At 41.8% G+C, this 20,089-nt stretch overlaps 1 protein-coding gene across 1 annotated transcript; it reads left to right on the forward strand.

The window, feature by feature from the left end:
* The first annotated feature begins 228 nt into the window (after window positions 1-228).
* On the forward strand, window positions 229-19,585 carry LOC138602062 (chondroitin sulfate proteoglycan 4-like). Its single transcript, XM_069673441.1, has 22 exons — window positions 229-289; window positions 3,499-3,662; window positions 4,371-5,486; window positions 5,580-5,990; window positions 6,071-6,192; window positions 6,310-6,418; window positions 6,685-8,013; window positions 8,343-8,435; window positions 8,771-9,268; window positions 9,399-9,533; window positions 9,831-10,016; window positions 10,206-10,388; window positions 10,601-10,777; window positions 11,213-11,411; window positions 11,940-12,071; window positions 13,869-14,044; window positions 14,150-14,345; window positions 14,472-14,643; window positions 14,744-15,128; window positions 15,491-15,643; window positions 16,060-16,641; window positions 18,096-19,585. Exons 1-22 carry the CDS (start codon window positions 229-231, stop codon window positions 19,230-19,232), a joined length of 7,716 nt encoding a protein of 2,571 aa, XP_069529542.1. The 3' UTR covers window positions 19,233-19,585.
* Window positions 19,586-20,089: the final 504 nt, after the last annotated feature.

Genomic DNA, 20,089 nt, shown 5'->3' on the forward strand with positions numbered 1-20,089 from the left:
ATGCCCCCCGGCCAAGGGGAGGGTCAGAGGGTGGAACTCCACCTCTCTGTGCTGTGTTCACATGCACAGGTACAGATTTTAAAAGCTGCAAGCCAAAGCAAGCAGAGACTGTAAGTTGTTTCAACTCAGTCGCAATTAATGAGCAGTAAAGACAATGGACGGCACATTCAAGCAGCCAGATGTTGCTCTTTACTGAATGCAAGTTAGATTTAAAGGGCCAAACTAACAATGGGGAGTTTTGTGGGTCTGTTTCTGCTCCTGCTGATTTCCACAGGACAAGTTCATGGAGGTAAGGCTCTGCAGAGGAGAGAACTGAGAACAATGATGCTACATTAAAGCTGACTGTTTTTCTGCACGTTATAATAAGCCCTAGAAAGGCTTCTCTTATAGAAGAATGTAAAAGTGTTGTGTCTAATGGTTGTGCTAACTCTAATTTAACATTCACCTACAAGATGAGTTGTCCCAATATGAATCACTCATCCACTTTAAATGAATTAATGCCAATGTGAATGGTAATGCCGTAAATGCAGTCTTGATGTTGTAGCCTACAACCTCTGATTTAGTTAAATGTGTCTGTTACAATTGGCAGCTTAATGTTAAAACCAGTCTATTATTGTCTGTAGATATGTGGCAAGTTGCTGCTGGTTTATATTTTTGGTTGGATACTTACTTTTGCACAGGGATAATGCAGTACTTGATCCGATGTCACAATGTTAAAAGTTTGGATTATAAGATAGTAATGTAATATTTTCTATAAATGTGACTTGTTTAAATCAAAACTATTTTTTTCCCTTGGTTTCTTGTGTACAGAAAAATCTGTATTAATTTTACTTGGAGTGTTTCTAAATCCACACAGGAGAGTTGACTTTCTAAGAGATATGTCAGCTCTTGAAGTGGATTACTCTTGTCTGATCCAATATTAATAATAACCACCAAAATATCAGCTTTTCCTAACAAAGATTTCTGCATGTGCGTGACTAACATTCCAGAGCCATCAGCATAACCTCAAACGGTTGTATATGTCTCCACCTTTACCCCTGCTTATGACTGAGCATCCAAGACCTGCGTTCACATTCGTGCTGTGTCTGCGACTGTAGGAAGATTACTAATAATCCAATGTGCAATGGTATCATAGAGGCAGATTAGGGATAGATGGACACACAGAGGCTATTCTGACAGTGGGTTTATAGGCTTTATGCTGAGTGTCATGTTGGGCCAGCTTGCTGACTGAGTACTTCTCACTGGGCCCTGTCTTATGACACATAGCAATAGTAATGCAGCACATTTCACAACCACAGATGTGGAGGGACTTTAGGCAATATGATAAAAACACATAATGACAAGAGACACCAAAGAATGCATGGCAGGCAAACAAAATAAGGATAAAATATGCATTAAAAAAATAATAATAGTTTTTTCATTGATTTCTACTTGTTTTTAAAGACAAGTTATACAAAAAGAAAAGGCTGTTTTAATGAATGCATATTGAATGTTGAACTCAAATAACAATCATGTTGAACTATAGGAAAAACATTTAACCAAGAAGACTTATCCTTACATTAGACAAAAAGCTGTCCCGAAATAGTTTTACCCCAGTAATCTAAAATTGTTCATACTTTCCTAAATATTGATACAGATGAAGGGGCAATGTTAACCACCTGCATGGTTGTTTCTGTTGTTTTATGCGTCCTTTCGATTTGATGTGGGAACATTAATTATTGGTTTTCATGTAATTACACTGTTGACTTTGTGAGATGTACACAGCTGCTTTTCTGAGTCATGTTTTCATTAAATGTCTTGGCTTGGTTTTCTCCCCTACATGATAGTTAACTCTTTTTATTGAGAAAAGAAAAAAACTAGTCTGATGTACAAAACAATTTCTGTTTTCTTTGAGCTGGTTTTCATGTGAACCATTACTCAGTCTCACTGAGTGTCAGCCGTCCCCAACCAAACACACACGTCATCTTTCTGACCTCCATTTGCAGTGTTATGGTGTCCACAAATTGACAGTCATTTTGACAGAGTGCTCGAACATGGCGGCTTTGTGGGTCAAATCGATTAAAATGTAGACTACTGTTTTTTTTCCTCCGATGTGAGTGGTAATAAAAGCTGGCCTCACAGTTATATAACCCTTTCAGAAACTTTGATGATGCAACACTTCATTTTTAAAGTGTACATCAAATAAATGTAAATGTAAGGGAAATTAATCTTTGATTTTAGGTTAAGTGCTAGACTCAGGGCATGACTATGGACAGACAGTTGGTCAGCTGGTGCACCACTTTAGTCCAGACAAAATTATCTAACCACTATCCACTAGCCTACAGATCTTTGTGGCTCCCAGATAATGCTTTACGATTTTGGAGACCTCATGCCTTTTCCTCCATGAGAGCCATGATGCTGACGCAGATTGCCTATGTAGCACCGTCTTCATGTCAAAATGTTAAGTAGTCCATCACCGATTACCTGCTAAACTATTGCTAACATAATTCTCCTGAGCCTCAGCTATACTTGTGTGTTTAAGCGCTAATTAGGAAATGTAAGCATGATAGATGCTAAACAAATATAATGACCACAATAGACATCATGCCTGTCAATCTTCAGCATTGTCCTTGTGAGCCTGTTAGCACGTTAGCCTTTGCATTGAACTCCAATGACCCCTTCGACTGAGTACAGCCTCACAAAGAAGCTAGCATGAATGTAGGCTAATCATGGTCAATATACCATGTTCAGACTAGCTAGTTTATATCTGGCCTGATAGTCATGAATGATACTTGTCATTTACAGAACTATATTTGCTTAAAGCACACTGGTTTTCAATTCCAGTTAGCTACATTTGTGCTCTTAGACTATTTGACAACTAAATGTCCAAACAGGGTCATTTGGGTCAATAGTTAAGACTAATTAGCATCAGAACATTTCAGGATGATCCGCACCAGAATCCATTAGTAGTCATTAAAAGAATTCAGATAACTGGTGTAAAGTGCAGAGTAAATGCCACTTTGGCAAACCAGTCAATAGTATACAGATTAATGGAATAGCCTTTACGGAGAAAAAGGCCTTTGCTCACTAAATGTTCATTAGATTTTTTGGATGTTGATAGATTTCAATGTAACAGAAATTACTAAGACTTTTAGTAGATTAAAAAAATGGCTTCATGTCAAGCATAATGTGAACATCAACAACACAAACTACAGTCTGAAATATCACTTCAGAAATTAATAAGCAACTTTGCAGTAAATTCTTAGCAGTGAAACAAAATACACAAGTATTTGGTATCATTTGATGCATTGATATAGCAACCACCCACTTTATGTCAGCATATTAGTGAAATTGTTTGAACTACTGCGTTCTTTTCTGACTATAAAATCCAAAAGTTCTGCCAATGCTATTGATCTATGCTGCTATCAACCTTCCACTGTTTCATTGTAAGTCAGTAAAAAGTTTTCATACACCTTTTTTTCCAAACTTCTCACCCGTTTCCATTTTCACTTCTGTTAGTATCGTTCTACGGTGACGGCTACATCCACCTACGGACAGAGGAGGCTTCCATTCAGACGTTGCTCCATGTACGTTTTAGAACCTCCAGTCAGACAGGGCTGCTGTTTTTGGCAGCTGGTCGCACAGACTTCTTGCTTCTGGAGCTGTTCTCTGGGCGCCTGCAGGTAGGCTGAAACACATATTGAGATCGTGGAAAGGTGGAATAAGCTACTGACAGGAATCTCTTTTAGGATGGCAAAATATGTGATTGTTAATTTTAAAGAATTACATTTTGTAACCGTTTGCTTTTGGACAGGGAAACGCAGTCTGGATATTAATAATATGAAATGATTCAAAGTAAAACCTGCCCAGAGGCGCTCACGGAAAGATGCCTCACACCTTCAAAATAAGAGAAAATATTTTCCCCTCGGGCCCTTTTAGCTCATATATTGGCCTTTACTATCCTGAGGAGAGCCAGAGAGAAGTCTGAACGCACACAGCTGGGTGTCGGATTACTTGCAAAGTGAAAAAAATAACCCCCTGGCACAGGCTTCATTTCAGAGCAAGTTCCGTCATGACCCAAGAGAGAAAGCCTCTATAGTTTAATGAAAATTTCAAGTACAGGGCAAGGAGCTGCTCATGAGTATAGTTGCATTTGTGTTTGTGAACTAATCCTTTCATCTACAGTCTTAAATTATGCACACTGAACTCATCAACATGTTATGCCTGCTTTCTTGCGTGTTGCTTTTATTGCAACTCTTTGTCTTACTAATTAATTATTTTGTGTTAGCGCATAAATGGAGATAAAGAAAGACTTGCGCTTTCTTTGTCTTGGCTATCACCTTTCATTCTAGCCTTTCCTCACACTTTTACTTTCCCCCTTCATTCCTCAGGTACGTCTGGACCTTGGATCAGGTGAGCGTTCATTACGCTCAGAAAAGGGTATCCATCTTAGCGACCTAGCATGGCATTCCGTGGAGCTCATCCACAACCGCCATATTGTCAACATGACCGTGGACAGAAACTCTCATACCAGCCTCCGTATGCCAGGACCAGATCTGAAGCTTAATGTGGAGGATGGGCTTTATGTTGGTTGGGCAGCCGGACTGAACCACCCACACCTTCTAAACATCTCTGTTGGATTTAGAGGTTGCATAGACGAAGCTGTGTTCAATGAACATAACTTGCTTTCCAGCCTGAGGCCTTATTCTGGGTACAAGAGTGTCCATGAGGTTTCTCTTGGCTGTAATGCACAGTTTTCTGCAACAGTAGAAGATTCTGTCAGTTTTTTCAGCTCTAAAGCCTTTATATCTCTACCACCATGGGAGGTGTTACAGGAAGGTGTGTTTGAATGTGAGTTTCACCCCTCGGCAAGAGAAGAAGATGGCATAGTGCTGTTTAGCTCAGGCACCAAGGGAGTGTTTGTTGCACTAGAGATCAGAGATGGTCACCTGGTGGCAACACTAGGAAATGGAAAGGGGAGTAAGACTGAGCTGCATTCTCTTACAGATGTTCACAGCAACCACACCTGGTATCCGATCCAGCTGCACCTGCTGCCCCACAGCATCCAGCTGAAGGTGGGCGAGGAGTTGGTCAAGGCCAACCTGAGTCTTGAGCCAAAGGTCATCCAACTCAAAGGCCCTCTCTTCTTGGGAGGACTGAACAAAGAAGCCCGTGGAGAAGCACGGAAAGCTGGGCTGTTGTCTTCTGCACCTAGGGAGAAACTGGTTGGAGGAAGCTCTTTTAAAGGCTGCCTTCGAGACATTAGGGTGAACACTAATAGAACAGGCCTACCTCATGCTACCATCACCAAGGACATCACTGTGGCCTGTATGACAGGGCAAGCTCCAGATGAAGTGACCACCACTAGTCCAACAGATCATCACAAGTTTGATGTTGCAACTACAGAACCAATGACCAACAATAAGAAGAATCCTAACTTTTTGTTGCTGAGAAAGCTAGAGGTAGTGGAGGGAGGCCGTGCACCACTGGAGCCCAAACACATTAGGGTAGGACAAGTTGTCTCCTTGTAATATGCTCTTCAAGGCTTTAATTTTTCCTTTTAATTATTTGACAGGTGTCTATTTTGCCATCCCTTCCAGGTAAATCTGGATTTCCGGAAATTTGGCATTCATCCAGCCCAGTTGATGTTCCGCATTGAGGAGCAACCTACCCATGGTCAGCTCCGACTGGACCTCAGTCCGGACCTGGATGGGATTTTGGGCGAGGGACAGGAGAGGACTATCACAATAGGAGAAGAAGAGGTTGACCAGACTTTTAGTATGCTGGACCTGTGGCAGGGCCGGGTGATGTATGTTCACAGTGGGTCAGAGGACCAGCATGACTTCTTTATGTTTTCAGTATTCTCCAACAATAAGAAGAAGCTTCCTATGTTTCTGAAGGGCAACCGCCTGCACCGCTTTGATATCAACATCAGTCCTGTTAATGATGCACCTGTGCTTAGCCTGCCGGAGGGAAATCTTTTCACTGTACTGGAGAAGTCCAAACGCAAGGTAGCTATGGCAGAATGTCTAAATGATATGTATGTGATGAGTAAAAAAACTGAAAGTTGTTATTACCACAATGTCTCCAGCTGACAACAGATGTGCTGAGAGTGTCAGACCCTGACAGCAGTCCTGCAGAGCTGATGTTCAGCTCCCTGGGAAACCTCAACACTGTAGCCGGACACCTAGAGCACAAGGATTACCCTGGCAGGTTTGTTCTAGGGCTTGAGAGGCTTGCAAATGCCTGGCAAATCTTCTTAGAACCAACCGTACCTGTAGTTTCAGAGGTATACCCATGCAAGCTAACATGATTACCTCTATTTTCCAGGCCCATTAACTTGTTCTCACTTAATGATCTGGAGGAGGGCAAGATCCACTTTGTCCACACCCGCCTCCCCACCTCCAGGCTGGCCCTCCGGGTTAGTGATGGGCAGAGGGTAAGTACGTTTTAGCTTACCTGAGACACAATAAATCCATAAGCTCTAACATCAAGAACGTTACATATTAACATTTTTTCTCCATTATTTGCATGCAAACGAATTACATTCCCATCACATCATTCAAATCAGTATACAATTGACTAACCTTTAATTTCTGTTTATGCTCCCCTCCTCATCTCCTGTTGCCTCCTTTCTTCCCTTGTTTCCTCTATCCTTCTACTATCCTCACATTTGTGTTATGTTCTTCTCCCTCCTTTCAACAGTTGAGCAACACAGTTGTTTTGAGAATTATGGCGTTGCCACTGGAACACAAACTGGTGAATAACACTGGACTGGAGGTGAACCAAGGAGAAGCTTCCGTCATCTCAACAGTTAACCTTGCTGTAGAAGTTAATGTGGCTGATCAGGCATTGGAAATCCACTATGACATTACAGAGTTGCCCCACTTTGGTGAACTTCAGCGCTTGCACTCAAATGGGGACTGGAAACCAACAACTTCCTTCTCTCAGAATCTTCTCAAGAAAGAACGGATCAGATACATCAGCACTTATCATGGCCTTCAGACTCAGAACAACATCACTGATCACTTCAGATGTAAAATCAGCGTTGGTACAAAGGCGACTGAGGAGGTGATGTTTCCTATTTTGATCAACTGGATTCACTTCAAGATCACACGAAGCAAATTGGAGGTCAACGGTGTTCTGAGTACAGCTGTCACACCAGAAGACCTCCATGTGATCTCTAAGGGTGTTAAACTCAATGAGAGCGACCTCTTCTTCAGGCTTCTAACAGTACCAAAGAAAGGGCAGCTTTACCTTAACAACAAAGTACTTAGAAGGAAGTCAACCTTCAGCCAAAAGAATGTCACTGATGGCTTGGTGAAATATGAGCTGCACAGCAGGCTGCACTATGACGCAAGAGACACTTTCAGCTTTCAGGTGTTTACTACACATGCATTCTCAACAATTTATGATTTCAGAATCAACATTAAAACAGAGTCGACAGCCAACATAGTTCTGAACAAAGGCCTTTCAGTCCTGGAAGGAGGAAGTAAAGTCATCAATAAAGACATTCTGTTTACTTACACAGAAAATAACCGGGAGGTCCACTACAGCATCACAGACGGCCCTAAACACGGCCAGATCAGGAGGATCAACCTCTCCAACTCAACCTCCATTAACAACAACATTGTGACATTCACAAGTCAGGATATAATTGAGGAGAGGATCATGTACGTTCATGATGACAGCGAGACCAAGCACGATTCCTTCACATTTCAAATTAAGGTTTACAAAGCGCACAGACACACCAGCAAGAAAGAGGATAGAAACACAGGCGAACACACCTTTAACATCTCTGTGCAGCTTGTAAACGACCAGAGACCTGTAAGGGTTGTCGATAAAGTTTTCCATGTGGCCCGCGATGGACAGAGACTGGTGACGCTGAATGACCTCCGGTACAGGGATGACGACACAGACTTCGATGAGAGTTGGTTGGTGTATACACGGAGGGGGATTCCCATGGGAGAGCTGGTGCTGGCCAGTGATCCCAGTCACAAGCTGTACGAGTTCACACAGCGGGACCTCGAGCAGGTTAGCACAATTTATCAGGGAAGAGTCTTGGCCATCCAGGTGGTAAAATATTTAGAATTCAAAGGTATTTGGATTCACTGTTTAAGTATCTAGTTAATTCTTTATTTGTGATGTCAGCAACGCAGACATCACTGTAAAGAATGGGGATTTTAGACACTGTTTGAAGAACCTACACATAAAGCAGTAAATTTGGGTGCCTCTCATTTCTTGGTACTCTGTTGTACTCAAAGTTTAATACTGTTGTTTCTGCTGTTTGTGTATGTTCAATCACAAAGTTTGCTGGTTTCCTTCTGTATTCTGTCAAAATCTCCTCCTTTCTCTCCTCTCAGAAAAAAGTGCTGTTTGTCCACAGAGGAGTGAGTTTCGGGCGTTTTGTTATTTTCGTATCAGATGGGAAACATTATGTTTCGACACTGCTTGAGGTAATATTAATGTTATCATACTTGGTTTATACAGCTTTAAATGTATTTTATAGATTTACTTATATATATTTTACAAGGAAAATGCCTTTTGATCAACTTCACTGTAAACATTGTAAACGAAGTGGCAAACTACAAAGTTATTTCATCATATTCATTGTTATTTATAAATAGTTTTCATTTGTGATGCTCATAGTTCCTTCTCCTTCAAATTATTTACTGGTAATAACATAAAATAAGTGGTTTTTGTGTGTAAATAGTAACCCTAGAGATGTAAAATGTTCCTGCTGTGAGTAATTTCTTTCTGTCTGTGTTCTGTAATCCACTGGCTCGTGCAGGTGATGGCCCAGGATCCTTACCTTCAGGCTGAGAACAACACAGGCCTCACGGTCCAGCGAGGTGGACTCACAACCTTGACCTCTGCTAACCTCAGCATCCTCAGCAACCTTGACATCAGAGACCTGCAGGAAGTGACATTTGAGGTCTTCCTTCCACCTAAACATGGTGTACTCTTTTTCAAAGATGGAGATAGTGAGACTCAAGCAGAAAGAGCTGCAATTACAATATTCACTCAGCAAGATTTGGTGGCTGGGCGTCTAGCGTATCAACATGGCGGCAGCCAGGAGTTGTCAGATGGGTTCAATGTGACAGCAAGAGCAAGGGAGAAGAGTGCAGCCAGGCGACTGAGCAGAGGGAGGAGGGAGGTGCATCTGGACATTGGAGTGCTGGTAAAAATCTACCTGGAGAGTCACCAAAGGCCGCCAACGGTCATAAGTAACCATCCAGTGCTGGTGGAAGAGGGAAAGAATGTTTCCATAACCAGGGAGCACTTAGAGGTAAGCCAGTTACCATAATATAGTATTCTTTGATTACTTAACCAGGAAGTCACTGTACATCCTGTATTTGATCCTGAAGATTGACAGATTACATTTGTGCTTCAGGTTATGTGCCGTTTTGTCTGAACAGGTGGTTCATGAGGACAGCCAGGCCTCAGAGATAGTTTTCACTGTCCAAAGTCCTCCAACCCAGGGTTTTCTTCAGCGGTCTCTCCCCAATGTCAATCAACAGAACTACAATGGAGAAGAGCAGCATTTCTATCAAGTAAGTAAAGCCAACTTTACAGCCAACTATTAACCCATGTCTTTTGAGTTTAAAGGTGAGTAAATGGAGTAGTGAAATGCCCCAATTTGTTTACCTGCTAACCGCAAAATATGTCTGTTAGTAGTTTAGTGCATGCTAACTCATGCATATTTATTTAAATTCCCCAATTTGATCGATCAAAATATCAGCAAAGAGCAAATAACCCACAAAAAGTGTACATTGCTATTTTAGTGGTGACAAAAGAATGCAAGAAGAAACATCCTTTGATGGGCTTCTCTGCTCTGTCTCTCCATGCAGGACATCAGAGAAAAGCCAACAAACTCCTTCACACAAGAGGATCTCAACCAGGGATTGATCATCTACCATCAGCAGGCAGCAGGAAGTGCCAATGACTCTGTTCTGTTGGAGGCGACCAACGGAGTCACAAAGGTTGGATCCATCAGGCTGAAGATCGATATCATCCCTAACCTGCTTCCTCTACAGGTAAAGAATGTATGTCAAGGTTAGTGATGACCTTGAAAAAGGAAAGAGTTGCACTAAAGGAAGAGAAAGATTTCCAAAGCAAAGGTTACACACAGGAGGAATCAATTGAACAGTTGACCAACTTACCAACCAATGTGACTCGTGACAATCCAACAAACTAGTCAAATCAGTACTACCATCTGTCTACAGGTGTCTGACTTGTCCCTTGATGAGGGGTCGTCCCTGCCGCTGACATCTGACGTCATCAAAGTCACAAATCATCACTTCTCAGGGATGAACTTCCTGTACCAGGTCATCGTTCCACCGCGACACGGACACTTGGAGCACAGCCGGATTCCTGGGATGCCCATCACTGCCTTCACAGACACGGAGGTTTGACTGAGCACACACACACACACACACAAAAAGTTAGGGTGAGGTAAAATCATTTCAGTGTTAATGTGCTTTTAGTAAATGATATACAGCTCTGTCAACAGATACTCTTGCCTCCTTATGTTGAAGTGTTGCAGTATTTTCAACATCAACACTTATGGTGCTAGAATCTATCTCTGCATCAATATTCCCCTCCTCACTTCTGTTCACAGGTGGAACGTGAGTACATCTCATACATCCACGATGGCAGCGAGTCACGGAGAGACAACTTTACCATTTTGGCCAATCAGACGGAAATCAGAAAGCACAGTCTGCCTTGCACCGTTCACATCAGTGTCACACCTGTCAATGATGAGACTCCTGTTGTTACAACCAACAAGGGTTTGAAGGTGGGGAATGCCAATATACACTTATATGATTATCTCTATTAGCCCTAAGGAGGGATTGATTATATAATCCTATCCAGGCTGAATAAAACCAGTGGTTAACTTTGTATTTCATTTTGTAGGTCTCTAAATGTTACACCTTTGGTCAAACGTGACAAGGCAGACAACATTAGATTCTGATTGGTTCTAAACATGTACATTTTTGCATGTTTGATCAGATTTTCAAAAGCAAGCAAGCACCAAAATATTGTATACAATGAATTTGAAAAAGATTTCAGTCGCCATTGTAAAAAGCACATGTTCCTATCTTGAATAATACAAGGATAAAAAGCGAAAATTATTATTAATTATGTACCATATATGACCATATAGGGAACATAGAATGCTGAGAACATAGGACTGACCCCTTTCTTTCTGTCTTTTCTCTCATGTCCGCAGGTGTGGGTGGGTTCAGTGACAGAAATCACCCCTGATGAACTTAGCGCAGAGGACTCAGACACTCCGCCCGAGGCCCTGGAGTTCATCATCACACCACCCAGCAACGGCCACTTAGCTTTGAAGAGCGCCCCCTCCAGACAGATCCTAAACTTCACCCAGAATCACATACAAACCGGACATCTGGTGTTTGTGCACAGCGGTGAGCATGTATTTATATTATCTTGCTTATTTTCTGTGTCCACACTCACAAATTCAAGGACTGTGTATACCTTTAAGGGCTTAGGGCTGTCCCACTGTCAAATAATGAAGTTCAGAAGAGCTCTCTCAAAGGCCTTTTGAACCTGTACACGTTCCATAAGTCCAGATTCTATAGACTCATTGAGCCCTGAAATGCTGTTAAGAAATGAAAAAATTTAAAAAAAAAAAATAAAAAAAAAGTCATAAACCCACATTTGGTAGCATTTTTTATATCTTACAGGCAACATGATCAGTTACAAAGTGTTCTTCCATTCTTTTTTAGACAATTTTGAGCTCTTGCAGCCTCTTGTACTCACTCACTGGGTGACGTTGATGGAGTCTCTCAGGGTTCAGGGCTTAGGCCTAGGGGGGACATTGGAATTTGGCTTCTGTTTCTAGACTTTTAAACAAACAGACACATCAGATGAGTCAGGAATGAATAGAGAAACAGCCCATCTGTTTTCTTCATGAGCACTCTGTTCTTGTGTAGGTGCTTTGTCTGGAGGCTTTCAATTCCAGGTGAACGACGGCGTGAACTTTGCCCCTCGCCAGATCTTCAGCACAACCGCCCACTCTCTGGTCCTCACCCTGCAGAGAAATCATCAGATGGAGGTCTACCCAGGTGGGCTGTTACAGTAAAAACATGGTACAACAGTCACCTAAAGTCAAGTCATTGATGATAGGAGATATTTGTAAGTAGGATTTCTTGGATCAAGTACAGCAAGTACAAGTGACCCTGCAAACAGCAGCCTTCCATGAATTTTTATGTCTCATTCCTTCTGCAATAATTCATAAAATGAAACTGAGAATGAAAGCTATCTAAATGTAGTGTAGTTATCGAACAATGGCACTGGATGGCTTTTATTTTAAGCATTATGTTTTGGCCTACGTGGTCAGTCAGTGCTTAGCTGATAGTGCCTCTGTGCTTTTTATTTAATGGGTTAAATAGTTCTAACACACCAACATACACATTCATCAGCAGTATTTCTCTACAGAGATGTGGACTTAAGACTTGGTGACTTGGACTCGAGTCGACTCGAGTCACTGTTTGACTTGCGACTTGACTTGACAAAAAATAAATGACTTGAGACTCGACTTGGACTTGCAAGTTAATGACTTGAGACTCAACCTGGACTTGAGGCATGATGACTTGAGTGTGTTCATAAGTTTAAATTTTAGCTGTTAAATATAAAATGATAGAAATTCAGTGTTGTCAAGTTTCTGTCTAACTATCAAGTATGTATGCAGCGCCAACTGGGAATCATGATTGGACGACTCAAAAAGCTCCCTGGTATGTGACTGTCATGATTGGATGATTGGCTGTCAGTCAAACTCCTCGCTATGGCAACACACAACATCAAAGACCCCCAGCTACCTTATGTTTTTTCCCCAAAGAGAAGCCTCATTAGTTGTACTTATTACTACTCAATACTCAGACCAGACCATCATCATTGCTGCGTCTGTGCCAAGATAATACAGATACAATTAATTGTCATTCTTTTTGAACAGGTTATATAAATTGGCCAATAATATTGTTAATAGACGGGCTTCTAATACCTTGTCTTTTCACTTTATAAAGACTGGATAGTACATGTAACAGTACTCTATCTTGTACATGTAACAGTACTCTATCGAGTGACTTGACTCGGGACTTGACTTGTCTTGATGACTCAAGACTCAACTTGAAAAATAATTAAAATATTAAAATACATTTTTTTTTAAATGAAACAAATGTTACCAATGTTAATTAAAAAACACATTTGTGTTTAAAATTGATTAGTAATGGAAAATTGATTGCATGGCTAAAATGGGTCCTCTTTAACTATTTAAATAATTCATAATATTCTTTACCATAGTCATATTTACAGTTATATGTACTCAGACGATTCAAAATCTACTACCACAGTAAGTGTACATGAAAGGTCTTATTTATTTTCTGTAATTGACAGAAAGTTTTTTTATTTACTGTGTCATTATGGAGCAACACAGCTTCTGTGAGAGGCTTTAAGTCACACTCAGCCAACCTCTACTAGAATATCTTGATGGTTATAAAAAATATAGTACATCTCAGACAAAGACATTTAGTGTAAACCTGCCCTTACTTTTTAATTTGAGATTAACCTCATTATCAATACATTTGATCTGTTATGTGATTTGGAAACATCAGTTTACTGCCAAGTTATTATTTTACAAAAAAACAAGGGGGAACTCTTAAAACACAAGAGGGAATTATTTTAAAAAAAGCTCTAATGTCACGAGCAGAAACAACAAGCCAAATGCTAAATGCTGAAAATAGTCACTCACATCTTTCCTTAATTCATTCCACTTACTCTGAGCCAGTCTGAACAATTTAAGTTGTTTGAATTTAGAGCATTATGTCAGCTTCTCCTCTCTCACCGTGTCTTTGTTACCTTTCAAGGCTCTGTGACACCAATTTCTGATCAGGAGCTTCTTGCCGTAACAAATGATGTCATCGACATCAGAAGAAACCACTCTGTGATGTTTGCAGTGACCGCTCCTCCTAGACTCGGTCGCCTAGTCCAGCGTATGCCTGACAACTCTACGCAAAACATTTCCTCTTTCACACAAAGCATGGTGAGGATGTGTGTGTCTGTGTGCAAGTTGTTTTATGTCTTTGCAACTAAACTCTGAAGAAACAATTTCCCCTCTCCCTCCTCACTTCGTTTTTTTGCCTCTCAGGTGAAAGATGGGGTTATCTTGTATGATCAGAACAAGCCACAGTCAGTGGGATGGTCGGCTGCAGACTCTTTCGCTTTCACCGTGTCCTCTCCTCCTGCTGTCCTTCCTCCACACACCTTCACCATCTTGATCTCCTACCAAGCCAATGAACATCACGACAACCCCCACCACAAGACCAGACTACTGAACAATGCAGGTAATGTGTGGCTAATGTGTAACTTTGGATTCGGCTCTGCAAAGCCAGTTATTTATTTTCAGATGTGAAAACAGTTATACAAAGAAGATTACAAGATCAAGAGGATCATTTGTGTGTGTCCTTCAGGTGCTGTTGTGGACGAGGGAGGCAGGGTGATGATTGACAGGTCTAAACTTGACGCCTCCAATCTACTTTGGAAAGTTCCAGAGCCCCATCGGAAAGATCACTACATCATGTACCGTGTGATTTCGCTGCCGCACCATGGGGCTCTGTCTATCCGAGGACACAACCTCACCAGGTACATTGCTCTTTTCTCTGTACAGAGCAATAAAATCAAAATGATTCGTACCAAATCCAAGGCAAAAAATCTATCATTTTTTTATCATTGTCTTTCTCAGGAACAAACCTGATTTCTCCCAGGTCACCCTGAATAAGTTCGGCATCACCTACATCCACGATGACTCAGAAACGACGAGCGACAGCTTCACTTTCCGGGCCTGGGTCGCTCCTTTGGATCTCTCCTCCTCTTTCTCGTCATCCACCAAGTCTTTGTTTTCCTCTGATTCCTCCTCCTTTCCCCCTCTCTATCCAGCATCATCATCCTCACTTTCCTCATTTGACGTGGTTTCTCAACGGCGTGTCAAGGATAGCTTGGCGGTGATGGAAACGTTTAACATCACAGTGACACCGGTCAACGACCAGCCGCCCCTCATCAGGAGCAGATACCCCAGTATGAAGGTTGTAGTCGGAGAGAGAGTCGTGCTGGGACCAGACAATCTGCAGGTGGGTCAGTGTTTAGCTTCTATTATAGAAGCCAAATTATTATTATTGTCCAACGATCCAATGAACTTCCCAGATTCAGATCTTTTTATTTAGCATTATGCATAATCAGTATGTTGCCTTTGGTTTTAAATAATTGTGTAAAGAGATTATAATATTCAGCTACGTCACAGTAATAACAGGACATGTTATGTAGTATGTTTCTGGACAAGCTTTCATTTAAAGATATATAATTTTCTGGTTAAAAGATGATTATTTGTATGCCCAATGTCATTCACTGCCCTTTGAGATCTATTAAACCAACAGAAACATTTTGACATTTAAAAAAAATTATAATACACATTGTTATCAATCTACAATCCCAGGTTGAGGACCACGACACCCCTCCAGAGGAGCTGCACTACCTTGTGATTAGTAAGCCCAACAACGGCTACCTGACGCTGGGGGAAAGACCGGAGCCAGTGACCTCCTTCACCCAGTATGATGTCAACCACGGCCGGCTGCACTTGATACAGCAGGTGAGGAGTCAGTCCACTGACGGAGACTTTACTGCTCTAATTCTTGTGTCTGCATTAAGATGTCCATCTTGAACCCCAATGTTTGGAATCTTTATTTAATTATAAAACAGCATTTAAAGGCAAAAGGTTTTGCTAGTAGTGAAACTTGCTGTCTACCACAGTGTGTTTTTACTGCCACTAGGGGTTGACAAAGCCAATAGTGTTGTCGTAGGTATCCATTGGTTTTATGTTGTTTTCATTTCCATTTCCACTCTGGACAAAATACATTTGCGGTGATTTGGAACCAGCTGTGTGATGATCCAGCTGAGAGAGGGAGCTGTTCTTAAAAAAATGTATTGATGTCTGTACTGTGCTGTTAACAATTATTTTTAATTTCCATATTGTTTCTTTTATTCTTTCTGTGTTCCCTTTTACAGGGTGAGCCCTCAACTGGTGTTTTCTACTTCAATGTTACTGATGGTCATCATCGTCCACTCTACAAACTGTTTAGTCTAGAGGTGATAAAGCCCTCTGTCTCCATAGTGAACAACACTGGCCTGTCATTGGTTCAAGGTAGGACTGCTGTGATCCTGTCAACCAACCAGCTTGCAGCTCAAACCAACGGCCGCAGCCGGGCCAACATCACCTATACAGTCACAACACACCCACGCCATGGACGCATCGCTATAAACGACCAAGAGGTCAACACCTTCTGGCACGAGGACCTGCAATTTGGCCGTGTTGTCTATCACATGACTGAACTCAGCGAATCAGAGGACAGCTTCCAAGTCACAGTGTCAGCCTCATCCTATGGTGTTGACTATGGCAATGTAACAGCACAGACGGTGAATGTCACTGTGCAGCCTCTGATCCACCTGAGGGAGCAGGTTAGAGTGCCCAGTGGTGTCGCTGTGAAACTGGGGAAAGCCATGATGGATGCCTCTGAACTGGCGAGGATCAGCCGAGCTGACCCGGTCTTTGAGGTTCTGTCTCCACCAAAACATGGAAAACTAGTCAAGGTAAAACTGTGCATCAACGTTTCCATAAAGTTTAAAGTAGCACGCCACAAGCTTATTCCTTTTCAGTTTTCCTTCTAGCAAACATTGATAATGTTGTATAATTTGGTATCATCACAGTCAGGGCCGTGCACAGACATTTTTGGGGGCAAGGGCTCAAGCAAAAAAAAGGGCAGTTGCTGCACCAACATGCACTAATTCCCACCCTGATGTTGTCACACTGCTGCCATCCATAATCACACATTATGCTGATAACATTAACATGTGTGCATGTAGTTTACTAATCCAGGGTCAGGGAAGGTGAGAAAGATGTATTTTGCCTTTCATTGGATAATGGTATATTTGCCTCTTCTAGCAGTGTTTATGCTGCTTCTTATTTCCCAACCAAAATGTATTTATTGACTGATTGAAACTTTTATTTTAACAGGAAAAACACACTGCCGTGCAACTGTGGCATGCGCAAACAATTAAACACTATTAAATATCCGTTTTTTAAAAAACTGGCTTTAAAGAGAGAGGGTGACTAAAACTATCAAAACCATACAAAACTTAACTACCTGCTTCAGAAATGAATTACATATGTGTAAGTTGCCCTGCATGACGGAGAAAACGGAGTTTAATGAACATTAGACTAGCTTGATTGCTAGCGAGTAGCCTACAGACTACAGAGGCTAGAGGTTTGGATTGTTTTCATAATTAAAACAGGGCCTATAGGTCAAGACACGTTGAAAAGTTAACTGATTGATTGAGGCAAAGTAATTTGGGAGGGGGTGGGGTGGGGTGGGGAATGCGGAGTACTTCCTAAAAGGAATATTTCATGGAGACTACTTTACATTTCTTTACTTTTTTTTTTTAATCAAGGGTACTTTTTGACTCTGGGGGCACAAGGGCAGGGGCTCAAGCCCCACTTGGGTCCTATCTGTGCACATGCCTGATCACAGTTAACATTAAGCAGCATATATTTTTTGCCAAACATACAAACATTACAGTCACTTGTTAATACTGTTAAGGGATTACACTTTTTTTTACACTTGAGTAATGTTTTATGTGCAGCTGTTTCACATTTTAGCAAAATGAGTCAGCTTGTAAATTGACTTCTTCTGTCTTTCGAGAATAACCTAATGCCAGTCTGTAAATCCATCTCTCTGGTTGAGTATTCGAGCCTGCTGACTCTTTGCATTATAAATGATAGGTTTGCAATAGCCAGAGTTTTGCTCTGTAACCATAACCAACTCTCAATCTGATATCATACTGTACTGACCCTCAAGTGCACTTGTAAATCGTTTCTGCAAAGTGAAAAGTTGGACCACTGGAGGTCAGAGAAAACAAGATTTTCAACTGGTTTTAAGTTGCTTCTAAAATATTTTGTATGAAATTTAAAGTTATTGAGTTCACCCCCTTGAGCATTGTATGCAATCAATAATACAATACAAAAATGTGTCTGTGTCTGAATGCAGATTACCTATGACCCCAACCGTGCATCAGAGGTCCTGAAGTCATTCACCTTCAGAGATGTGGTGCAAGGCCGGATCGCCATCGAGGAGACTCTCAGTGACAGTGATGACCAGCTCCATGAGAACAAATCTGCAGTCACAACAGCTCGAGGCCACGCCCCTGCCACACCTCTCAATGACTCTTTCATCTTCCTGCTGAAGGCTGGAAACGTCCAACCAGCCAAGGGTGAGCTTCACTTCACCATCTTTCCCCATCACCAAATGCATCATGGTCTGAGCGCTTCAAACAAAGCAGAAAGTGCAAATCGAGAACACACCACAACCCGTCTCCCAACAAATAATAAGACCACAACCAGAGGAGGAAGAGGAGTTGGACGAGGGGGATCCACGGCTGAAAGTGGGGTCGTGGTTGATGTGTCTCCTCACATTTTGGCACCAAAGAACCAAAGCAGGACTCAGCATAAGGTGAGAAATCACAGCCGCTGGGGGAACCACACACGCAGTGGGAGTCATGGAGGTAGATCAGTGATTGGTGTAGACATAGCAGGAGGAGGTCACAGTCACGTCCCACAATCCCACACTCCTTCTGTCCCAGACAAACACCATCCAGTGAACCCCCCTGACACCCAACCGGTACATGTCGAGGTCCTCCCTCGCCCCTCGTCTGACCCGCTCCTCATTATCCTGCCGCTGCTCTCCTGTTTGCTCCTTATAGTAATCCTCATAGTTTTGATTCTGGTGTTTCGCCGTCGTAAGGAGAAACAGGCTCGGCTGCGTCTCCTCCAGCAGCTCGCTGCTGTGACGTTACCCACTGAGGGCAGCCCTTACCTGGGCCGGGCGGAGCGGAGCGTGGCGATGCCCTCTGTTGTGGTCACTCCGCTGGGCCCTGCGAGCTGCCCTACCTCACCCAGGGTACCCATAAGCCCCAGGAGGAGGAGCCTGGCCCCTGGGATGACCTTCTGGGGGCCATTTGACACTGATGGAGAAGGTACTGATGGGAATAATGGAGGTGGTAACCGTAACGAAAGAGATCATATATCTTATGGTAAAGCAGTACCTGCTGCCCCCGCAGGATACAAGACCCCTCTGGGATCCATGTCCCCTACTCCAACTCTTAAACACTACCAGTACTGGGTTTGATGGAACTAATTCAAGAAAAAACTGTGCCTTAGAGGTGTATTTTTGGTGTGAGGGGTATTAATGTCATGTTTTTACTATCCTATAGTCATCTAAGACCCCTCTGACCAACTATGACCTTTTTACAGAGGAGAAAAATTTGTTGAAGAAATTGTTCCCTTTTAGTAGGAAATGTTTAAATTCCATAAAATGTGAATGAACCTACTTCAACTAGAACACCTTTGATAACAAAAAACAGTTTTTCATCAATAACTCAGCTACATAGGAGCAGTGATGTACTATGCAAAGTTAACATAATACATTATTACTGCTTATGCAGAAGTTTGTTGTTGACTTTCCAAGGTATTTTTCAGTTGTTGAAATGAACATTGGTTCATTAGTCAAAAACCCAATGTGTACATGTTTAAATGTGTATTAAATGTGTAATTTTGTTGCTTTTAAACAGCAGCTTTAACTTCTACAGTTGTGATGAATAGTATATAGTGTTACATTTTCAGAACACAGAGCTGGAGTTTATTGCATTTACTGTTAAAAAAAAAAAAAGTATACGCACATTTAATGTTGCTGAATTTAAGCTAGCTAAAAAGTTTTAATACTCCCCTGTAAGTGTACATACTAGACATGTACTGCACTGTAAGCTTTTATGTCCGTGCATAGAAACTTTTTTCATAGCAGTGAGCTGCTGTTACTGTTTCTGATGGTCCATGCAGTATTGACATCTCCTATTGAGATGACAGTTAGCTTCCTTAGTTCCACTGGACAAATTTATGTCAGCCTGTGTTTGCTGTGCACTTTGTAAGAGTTATTTTTAATAAAAGATTTTTCCTCAGCCTGAAGAGTCATTCGATGATCAAGGACAA

The sequence above is a fragment of the Semicossyphus pulcher genome, unplaced genomic scaffold (genome assembly GCF_022749685.1).
Source record: "Semicossyphus pulcher isolate SPU_LCO1_2020_fin unplaced genomic scaffold, fSemPul1.0.p SCAF_22, whole genome shotgun sequence".
NCBI lineage: Eukaryota > Metazoa > Chordata > Actinopteri > Labriformes > Labridae > Semicossyphus > Semicossyphus pulcher.